Source organism: Mesoplodon densirostris, chromosome 12 (genome assembly GCF_025265405.1).
Source record: "Mesoplodon densirostris isolate mMesDen1 chromosome 12, mMesDen1 primary haplotype, whole genome shotgun sequence".
NCBI lineage: Eukaryota > Metazoa > Chordata > Mammalia > Artiodactyla > Ziphiidae > Mesoplodon > Mesoplodon densirostris.
The window spans coordinates 54,655,521-54,666,398 of record NC_082672.1 but is presented as its reverse complement, the minus strand read 5'-3'; the positions used below and the strand labels follow the sequence as shown (position 1 = coordinate 54,666,398).

Genomic DNA, 10,878 nt, shown 5'->3' with positions numbered 1-10,878 from the left:
CCCAGTATCAGGGGTATAGTATCACAATTAGAGTCTCATGATTTATCTTCTAAAAGATATCTGAATAGTCAAATTAGTCCATCAAGGAACACAGTATTATAGGTTAAGTTAATTTTTAACTGTGGTTAAAAAAAAGAATGGGATTCTTCAATTACAGTGTAAAATTAAATATTAAAAAAATTTAAAACTGCATTGTTCCTGAAATCTGAATCTTTGACTACATCTTAGTGGTCTTGTTTAGAATGTTTTTTAAACTACCATCCTTTAATTGGAATGAAAGGCAAGTTTATGCCAATTGGTTATCTAATTTTGCTAGGTGAGTCTTAAATTGTAAAACAAAAAGTTTACAAGTCACTTCACAGAGTCAAAACCTAAGCATTTTATTGCTTTCTAATGAGCCATTAAGCTGAAGAAGAGGCAATTAAATGAGCAATTAATGTAGTACTGACTTGAGCTCTCTGATTTTAGGTTCTTCAGAAGACAATGAGGTCATTCAACCAGGTTTCATCAGCCCCAGGTTAGTCTTTTTTTTTTAATTAAATTTTTACTTAACTAATATTTATTTTAAAAGATCATTGGAGGCATATGAGAAAACATGACAGCCCTCAGGCATTCTCCACTTTGGCAAGATGGATATGGTACCCATATTGTACCTACTGTACTCCAGATCACTTCATCTATAAACTGATACTCCCACCAGAATTGCATGGATGAAATCTTCTAATTAGCTCCTTTTCCTCCTGATTTTAGCAATATTAGATTTTGTGATTCCCTTTTCTGTATCTCAGGCAAAACAGATAATATTTAAATGTTAATGGAGCTGAATGAAAAGTATTTGTGGCTTGTTCATTTTTGTAAAGCCCGTAGCAAAATAGGCACTCACAAGTATATGTTGAATTAATTTAAAGCTAGAGACTTGCTCCTGTTTTCAAAAAATTTACCATAACATAAATAGCACAGTCTATTAGCCATGTTTTTCAGGGAATTAGAGAATTTTCCTAATCTAGGAAAGCTCCATTTATTTTGCTTTTCATGAGCATGTATCAAATTTGTTCCTCATTATACTACAAAAATGAGTCATGTGAACTTCTAACATCTTAAACCTACACTTAAATATATATATATATATATATATATATATATCTTTTCATTTATTTAGATGTACTGTAAACTTAGGCTTTTAATGGAGAAGTACTCTCTTACATTACTGAAACTAACTGAAAACTGACAATACTGTTTTCAGTAACAGTTTTATTTGTATTACTGTCTTAATGTATTACTCTGGCTTCCGCTCTCATGCAGTTAATGCCTTGGCTCTACTCCTGACTAATACTGCTTTCAAAACTCTTAAGAGCTATGAGATGACAGAGTTTATGAGCATTTATAAGTACAAGTGAAAAGCTGTTATTCTATTATTAAGCTTATCAAATACAGGATTGTAGGTAGCAAGAGGAAAGCAGTAGGGATCAAAAGGTTTAATGAGGAAACCACTGATAGGCATTGCCTTTTGACAAGCACTTTACTTTTTTCTGGAGTGAATCCTTTGACATAGAGATGATGCTCTAAAGAGTACAATGAAAAAGAAGATGCTGAAAAGTTGCTACAATATTTTAATTTACCAACTCTTTCCCCCTTACTATTGATTGTGGTTTTCCTCTGGGGGCAAATTGGAGGCAGTCCAGAGGCCCTTTTCTCTTCTGCTGGGAAGTAATGTTAACACCAGTGTGTTAAGTGACTGCAATAAAGTTTCATGTCTCTGTTTCCTTGTGATTAAAAAGGGTTGGCCGGGGAGAGGTTGCACTTTCACCAAAAGAAAGGTTATTGCCAGAGATTGCATTTAAGCCAAAGATTTGAACATCAACTGCTCCAGTGTCCTCACTTTGCAGGTGAGGAAACTGAGGCCCAGAGAAGCTTAATGATCCAAGGACACACACAAGGTCATTAAATGGGACCAGAACTCTGGCCTCCGGTTTCTAGCTGGGTGCTTTTTCTCCACAGATTTGCCTCCTGCACAGGCATCTTTAAAGCCTGAAGATTTCTTCTCATTTGCCTCATCTTTTACTCTTGTACTATTTTTTCCCTTCCCAATTTCCACCTACCTGTCCTCTTCCCCCAAATTAACCTAAAGTGGAAATATTAAAAGAAATACCTAGGAAGCAGTCCACACTCTTTTTTTGGTTTGTTTTTGGGGTTTTTTTGCGGTACGCGGGCCTCTCACTGTTGTGGCCTCTCCCGTTGCGGAGCACAGGCTCCGGACGCACAGGCTCAGCGGCCATGGCTCACGTGCCTAGCCGCTCCGCTGCATGTGGGATCTTCCCGGACTGGGACACGAACCCATGTCCCCTGCATCGACAGGCGGACTTTCAACCACTGCGCCACAGTCCACTCTTATTCCAGTTATTTGTTTTGATGAGATTAAGTTTTAAAGGGTACATTTTCATTCATTGCTTTGAGAGAGAGGGGAAAATTGTATGTTTACATTATTTAGTGTCATTTCTGCAGACTCAGAATATTTATTGCAAAAAGATCTGTAAATTATGAGGCATACCTGTTCAAGTAGTAGAGGTGAAAAATCTGGACTCATTTTTCAAATAAAACATGAAGAACCTTCATTTTGTGCTATTCTGGGCAAAGTAATGTAATGCTTATTACTAAATGATTTCTCTAACCTATTGCTGTCTTAATTAAAATCATTTAGGAGAGTATTTGCTGTGCACAATTCAGAAAATATTTGGGAGGAGTAATAATAAAATTTTTATTTTTCCTTTTAAATGAAGAAGTATGTTAATAGAATATGATTTTTTGCTATTCCAGTTAAAAAAAATAAACTTTCTACAAAATGATGGTGTTAAAATAATGCCCCTTTTCTGAATTAATTTTGTTGCTCTAAATACTTGGCTGAAAGGTAAGGGACCAAAAAGAAGGAAACATTTTCAAATGCTTGTTTTTTGAAATATAAAGGCAATTTTATCTGGCACACTTAAAATTTATTCTAATCGTTTCCCGTATTTCCATAATTTTATTTAATTATACCTGGGGAAATATGTTAACCTATTTAAGGAAAATATTTAATAGATTTTTACAAGCTGTGTAAAAATCACCAAATTGGAACAATTGTGTTAAGCCAGAGCATTTTGCTCTCAGATAAGGAAATTAAATGAGAACGGAATTTTGCTCTTCGGAAACAAAAACAAATAGCCCCCATATTCTAAAGTGCCTGTGCTATAAGACCAACGCACCCAGTCCAGTACTCCTTTCAGCTGACTCCGTGTTGCAAGAATTTCAAGGAAGTTATTTGCGGGTAAAGTAGTTTACTGAAACGCAGTGGGAGGGATCGGCAACAGTTTGCCCGACGTGCGGGTCCGCAGCCTTTGGGCGGGAAACCTCAAGCCGCGGCCAGACAGCGGGTTCCCTAAAATCGCCCCTGGCCGCCCCCCACCCCCTTCCCCGCCGACAGCTTTTCCTGATCCTCCAGAGGCGCACGGCGACGTTTTCGTGGCTTCCCGAAAGGACGGCGCCAGGGGTCTGTGTGAAGACAGCTCCATTTTAGGCATGGCCTGGTGGGGGAGTAGGGGGTGGAGTGGTCATTCTCTCGGGTCCCCATGGCCCCTCCCCCCCTTGACTTCACTTTTTGGTTTGCGGAGACTGACATCTCCCAGATGAAGGAATCAGATTATACATGATACATGTCTGGAAACGCAGGGAAGGTAGTAGAGTGCGTCAAGCGTTGCCTCCATCCTGGTGAAGGCAAAGGTTTCTTTTGTTTGGTGTTCCTCTTGTCGGGACGAAATGACAAATGTGAATGTCCCCTAATTAGTGAGAAATCCTCAGCCTTCTTTGGAACGGCTTGACTTCTCGAGAGGAGGTGGTGATGTGGTGACTAAAGGGAAAGGTGACTGGAGAGAGAACGGGGAGAGGAAGTGGTATGGGCGGGCGGTGGAGGGAAGGGGCAGATACGCTGACCTGGGGGTCTCGGCGACCCTGGGGGCGCGAGCTGCGCGTGAAGATCCGCGGCTGCGAGGGCAGCGCGGGGCTGCAGACCCCGGCCTTGTCGGCCGGGACGCAGAGCACGGGTGGAGCCGCTCGTCGCAGTGCCGCAGCCCCTCCTCCTAGTTTTAAGAAGAACCGAAGCATTGTTTCAGCTGTAATAGAAGTCACTCATTGCTTATAGTTGAAAACAACGACGGTGGGCTCTGGCACCTCTTTCGGCTCCTTGCATTGTACTGTCGGAATTCTTAAAAAAAAAAAAAAAAAGAAAGAAAGAAAAAGAAAATATGTACGTTTTTTAAATGTAGAAATCTTAGATTGTGATAACCAACGGGCGTATGATAGGTTATTTCCTTGATTTTTTTTTTTTACCCCCAGTGCATTGAGGATTCTTTGTAGCTACTTGAACTCATTTTAAAGACATTTTGCAAGAAGTATGATAAATCAAGCCACTGAAACATTTGGCTTCCACAAGTATAAAACATGCGTTTTGAGTCAAGCACAGGTCTTTCTGGCACTAAAAACAAGTAGGAAATGAGAAAAAAATTAAAACCAGAAGACTTCAGGAAGGTGACAAATTGGAAAGCGTTCTAGGAGATTCATGGGACCATTTTAGGTGAAAGAAGAACTCTATGAGCTTAAAAAGATGATGGTTAGTTTCATAAAAGGATCTTAGGCTCAAAAGACTGAGGGGGGAGCAAGAAAAGATGAGCCTATTTAAAAGACAGTGCCATATCCCTGAAATGGGGACTGATATTTTCTGTCACTGTCTCCTTCCTTCTCTTCCCTCCCTCCCAATTCCCTTCCCTGCTTTTCCTCCCTCTACCCTTCCTCTTCCCTTCTCTCCCCCTTTCTTTTACCGACCCCACTCCAATCCCCCCCCCCAACCAGGTATGTAAAATGCATTTGCCTTAAATTCTTTGTGAATGAATGTTAGAGGATTTCTCAAAGTCCCCAGTTGGAAAAAGCTTTCTACACGACTTGAAAGGCCGATGTCCCTCTCAGGAAATGAATGAGTCGATAACCTCTGACACCAGTGACCAGTCCAGTGAACCCTACCTTAATTCCACTAATACTGGAGGCCCCCAATCAGGCAAAACTGAATCTCATAACCATACCATCCAGTGTGGTTCACTTATGGCATTTCACCCTTTTCATCTATGTATTTATAGGTTTGAATTTCATCAAATTTAACAAACAGGGATTCAGAACCCACCTACATATTTCTGATTTTATGATGATTAGACTATTTTTTAATTGAAAACAAGCTTACAGATAAAACATTGTTTATCATGAATGTGTGTCAGTGACAAAACTAAATTATACTGCCTCTGAATTTTATGATAATTTTACATAAATAGTGGCATTTCCTCAATTTGCATGAATACTTTTCACATTATTCCTGTTACCAGATGTTGATTTTTAAAAGTAGTTCTTTCATTTAAAATATTTTTAAAAACACAACTTATTCAAATTAGTTTTTCTATTTCCTGTTATTCAAAATATTTAACCTGGAATACCATCGTTAAAGTTATTTCATTATAGGTCAGTGTAATCAGTTGATTTCTACTATTAATGCCTAGTGAGTGTTTTGTTAGTAAATAATTTTTTTGAGAGCTTCAGCTTTTGGGACTCTTGCAAAATCATTTACATTTTCACACTTTTTCTTTCCTCCCTACCAGCTGGCACATGGTTATCCCGCCCCCCCATACACACAAAGTAAATAAGATGAGAAAGCTTTGCCTCCTTTCTTGAGAAACAACAAAAGAAATAAACAGACGAAAAATCTTTTCAAGTTAATCAGTCTCGATTGAAGCCTTTTACCACAAACAGCTGAAAATAACATTTATTTATATACATCAATTTACTTCAGATCTGAACTAATTAGTATAAATTTATATTTCATTGTTTAGTATGGGGAGGAGGTGTAAATAGGTGCATTATGTGGATTTTCAAAAGCTTTTAGATTCGGTCAGAATCCCTACGTTTTAGTTTGTGTGAAACAGTGTTAGAGTTAGGAGTGTGTTTGGAGAGACGGGGAGGGGGGTTGCGGGTATAGTGGGGGAGGGTAAGCTCCGTAGCTTTGCCGAAGGGAAGTGGTATCTGTACAGTTTCTCGGTAAACTGCTTGTTTAAGAAAATGGGGGTGGGGTGGGGGAAGAGTAGTGGTGCGTTTTAATGTTTCAAAGACGGGTTTTATTTTATATTCTAAAGGAAATCCAGCATTTCTAGTTGATCTATAACATTTACTGTAGTGGTCGATGAGGGAGGCAGTATTGGTGTCAGCATCTAGTAATCAACAATCGTTTGAACCAATTTTAAAGGTAAAGGGTAAGCAGTTTGAAACCGGGGGCTGGCCGGGGAAGGGACGGTAGGAGCCTAACCCGTTATTAAGTTTTCGTTTATTCAACTCTTCTGTCCCCTGGTAGTGGACTTTTAAAATGTCAGGGTCCAGTCAATAAGATATAAATTTACCTTTTTTCTCCCACTTGCCTCCCTTTTTCACCCCCTCCCCCCGCCCGCGCCCGCTGTTTCTCTCCCACCTCTTTCTCTGGCTCCGCAGCCGCCTGTGCTGGCGGCTCCTCTTCACCTCCCCTGCCTGGCGCTCCCCTCCCCCTCCCTGCCCTACGTCGCCTTGCTCTTGGGGAACAATCGCCACTGATTGAGGTTCACTCTATGTTAGGCTGGAAAACTGGGCTGTTATTTAGGAAGTCATTAATCACATCTCCTCCCCCGGAAAGAGATGGCGGAGAAACCTGTGAAGTACAATTCCTTACCAGCCCCCTCCAAAATGTTCCGAAATGGTAAACCTAAACACAATTTGACTACAAGAAGGTGATAACGATTTTTCCGGTAGCATTTTATTTTAAATTTGAAACAAATTTCAGGTCACAGTCAGGTAATTGTGTGCATTTCTCTTATTGTAGGTGTAGGTTACCATTATCTAAAGTTTCATGGGTGTGTAATTAGGTTCAATTAGATCTTTCGTAAATTACATATTTCCTCTAAGAATGGAATTAAATATGAAATTTGCATCCCAAGCAGGTTTACTGTTAACGGAGCAGCTGAATTCTTAGGGGGAAAAAAGCGTAACGTCGGTTGCTTTATTTAAATGGCTTTTTCCCCCTTAAATGAGATTATTTAGACAGGCTTGTGTGTAAGGCACGCGTGTGCACATATATGACTGTGCCGTTTTTCTAAATCGACGATTCACAAGGACCCTCCATTGTGTTTAAGTAAAAGCACGAAATCGGCATTCTGATTTATCGTAAAGAAGCGTCCCAAATTGTCTTTAAGATAACATGTTTGAGTTTTTCGTGTTCATTCATAAATTATTTTGATGTCAGCATAGATGAAATGGCGATTGGTTATCTCTTCCTCTTGCCAGCCCCTTAAGGATCCGAGGTGAAATTAGTAGCAAGAAAGCATGTAATTGACAAAGTCACGTGTGCTCAGGGGGCCAGAAACTGGAGAGAGGAGAGAAAAAAATCAAAAGAGGGAAAGCACATTAGACCATGCGAGCTAAATTTGTGATCGCACAAAATCAAGATGTTAGATTGATGCAGAAGATCACTCCGTTGCAAAGGGAAAGTTTTCATCTCACGAGTTTGGAGCAGAGGGCCCGTGGGGCAACATGGCCGAAGGTTAATTTTCTTTTCTATTGTTTTACTGTGATTTTCTCTCTTCCTTTCTCCCGCCCTCTCCCTCTCCCACCCTTCTTTGCCCGTCCCCCCTTCCCCTTTTACCCCAATACTGAGCAGTACCCCCCACCCCCCATCGCGCAGTGGGGCTTTCTGCAACCTATTGTTATAGATCTCCAAAAATGTTTTGTACCGCCCACACTGATTCACAACTTGAAAAGCTTTCAGGGGGCTATTGTTTGAATTGTTTGAGTGTGATTAAGCGCAGTTTCAGTTAGTGAGCCCAAGAAAACTTTTATACACCTGCCCCCTCCCCCATTCCACCCCAACTTTAATTGAAAGTTATTGGGGGGGAGGGGAATGCACATTGCAAATAACCCTGGATCACTGCTGCCGCATGTGCATTAACTAGTTCTAACCATCTTCACGATTTCTCTTTCCTCCTCGGGCACGCCGGAGAGAATTAGTTTCGCTGAAAATTTCTCTTTGTAAATGGGATCAGTGTTAAATCAGCAACATGCAAGTAAAATAATCGCATGCTGTACTGTAATATGTGGCCGAGAAACAGAGTTAAAAGAAAACGTACACGTATGTACAGAAACGTGGAAGTTGTGATCGATAGAACAGTGTGGCTTCCTCCCTCCCCCGCTTTCCCTTTTAAGCCTTTAATTTAAAATATTTTCTGCCGAATAAAAGAAAGAATCAACCATTTAATAGCTTTTTTTTTTCATTTCCTCTCCCCTCCACCCCCACTCCCAAGCAGTTTTTTTTTTTTTTCCTTTCACTGAACTGTATGGGAATACTGACTAACTGACTTTTTTGTCCTGTTCTACTCAGGCGGGGCAAGCAAAGGTGGTGGAGAAGAGCCCGGGAAGCTGCCGGAGCAGGCAGAGGAGGAATCCCAGGTTTTGCACGGAACTGGCCACTGTAAGTGGTTCAACGTGCGAATGGGATTTGGATTCATCTCCATGATAAGCCGAGAGGGAAGCCCCTTGGATATTCCAGTCGATGTATTTGTACACCAAGTAAGACAAACTTTTTTTGTTTTGTTTTGGTTTGGTTTTGGTTTTGGTTTTTTCTCTTCGTCTTCACCTTTTTCATGTGGAGGAGCTGACCGGTAGTTTTGTCAGTGGGCTTACAATAATGTGCCCTTCAAAATCTTCCTTACAGTCACGAGTGAATACAGTTATTAGGGTGTGTGCATGGGCACCCTCCTGGGTGTCTTTTCCTGAACAGAAAATGAAATCTCTGAAATTTCACTTCTGGGTGGTGGTTGACTTGATTAAGCAAGTTCCCCTCTTCTTTCGACAGCGAAATTGCCGTAGTGTAGCTTCCGGTGTTATCGGTTACGATACGTTATGTGGCCTGTGCCTGGGGAATGAGTGGGAAATGAATGAGGAAACAGTGATCTTATTAAGTTTTGGGTTTTTTTAAGCCAATTTGCTGTTATAAGAAATCTGTAGGTCCCTTTATTTTAGACACCTCTAATCACAGTAGCTTCCCCAATTATTTTATATCTGTCTGTCCAGTAGTCTTTTGTAGATTCAAATTAAAATAATTTGATTTCACAGTAAAATAGAGTAGAACATTGTTGGCCTAGTATAGATTTGAAGAAATGCAAGGGAGGATTGTTGGTAATCAAACATTTTAGAAATGTGCTCCGTGTAGGGCATAGGTCCAAGGATACTGTCTCTTTAAGAGACTGAACTCAAAAAAACATGTGGCCAGAGGCGGCTCTAGCTTGTATGTTTAAAATGTGCTAGTGGGCTACTTGGGGTAAATTTCCACTGTTGCTTATATTGTGTTGTAATTTTTTAAGATGCTTAAATACCAAATAGAATGTCATTGCTTCTTATTTTCGAAATTTTACGCAGAAACAAGGAAATTAATACCTTTCCCCCTTTCACTCCTCTGTTGTGCTTAATCTCTTAATAGTAAAAAAAAAAAAAAAGGTATTTACAGTTTGCAAGCTTGATTATTTCATCGAAAGAAGTTAGAGAAATACAAATTATCTGTAATGAATTCTTAGGAGTAAAGGGATTTAGGACTAAAGTTTATTTTAGCTTGACATCTAAGTTAAAAATAATCGAATGAATGCATATCAGTCCTACAGGTTGACTGACATAGATACATGCAGAAATTAAATATTTAGTATATTTGCATAAAAATTTTCTGTTTTGTTTGATACTATGTTGCATGTTCTTAGTAATAATTTACAACCTCCTTTCCCCCCTAAGGAATATCATCTTCAAATTAAGTATATAAACAATAGAAACATATGAAACCATTCTGTTTTGATCTGTTGTCCTGTGTGCTTGGTAGCTTCCTGACCTTGCTGTGTGGTGTGTGTTTTCCTTTCCTAAAGGCCTGGCTATCATTATTGGCTGTTTACATGTGGAAGGATCAGCATAATCTGTGAATTGAAACAGGGTTTAAATACATAAATAGAACTCCACAGACAGGCTACTGGATTTTATGCCTCCTACTTTATATGGCAAAATGAAGCCACATTTTCTGCTTTTCTCCTCCCTAGACTGAATGACTGAAATCATTGACAAATCCATTTTCTCTCAGGCCCCTGCTTTCCCTGCTTTGAACCTTCTTTAGGTTGTTAAATTGTTCTTTACAATCTCATAAATTTGTTTTATAGATGAATGAAAAAAAATAGCCCTTTTCTTCTTTGTCTGATCACGCCTTGTTATAATTTGGTTTTCTATGTTTACCTTTTAATGTATTCAAATAGTAGACATTTTATTAACTGATATTAATGTTTAGAACAATGAGACATCCAATTTTAAACTATTTAATGGTTGTATGTTGATAAACATTCCTATATCCACTGAATTAAGAAATGCTATATTGCTGGAAAAGTTTTTTTTATATACATAGTGAATAGTTTCTAGAGTACAAACATTGATTACTTATATTAGACTTACTTTAAATCTTCTGTTACACATCATGTATTTACTAATAGAACAGTATTAAAATGATGTATGTGATAAAAAATTCTCTCAAAAAATATATATTTGTATTTTTCATAAGAATATATTTGGATACATTCTTAGGAAGAAGTATGTAAAAAGTCAGTAAAACTCACGTATTAGCATTTTTGTGGTGTAAAAAAACAGGGCAGTAATAATCTTTAAATTTAAAATTAGAAAGTGACATTTTAGGGCAGTTTTTGATGGTTAAAGTATTTGCTGTTTGAAATATATCTCAGTTTTTTCCTAGGGAAAACTATTTAGAATCAG

At 39.0% G+C, this 10,878-nt stretch overlaps 1 protein-coding gene across 2 annotated transcripts in view; it reads left to right on the top strand.

Annotated features, from left to right (window-relative positions):
- Nucleotides 1–483: 483 nt before the first annotated feature.
- Nucleotides 484–10,878, top strand: part of LIN28B (lin-28 homolog B) — a 123,416-nt gene continuing 113,021 nt past the window's right edge. Inside the window, exons 1-2 of one of the 2 annotated variants that reach the window (XM_060115183.1) lie at nucleotides 484–517; nucleotides 8,465–8,652. In XM_060115183.1, the coding sequence (XP_059971166.1) occupies nucleotides 484–517; nucleotides 8,465–8,652 (222 nt within the window). Of the gene's footprint in view, nucleotides 518–7,620; nucleotides 7,631–8,464; nucleotides 8,653–10,878 lie in introns of those variants that run through there. The other variant, XM_060115184.1, reaches the window with a different exon arrangement.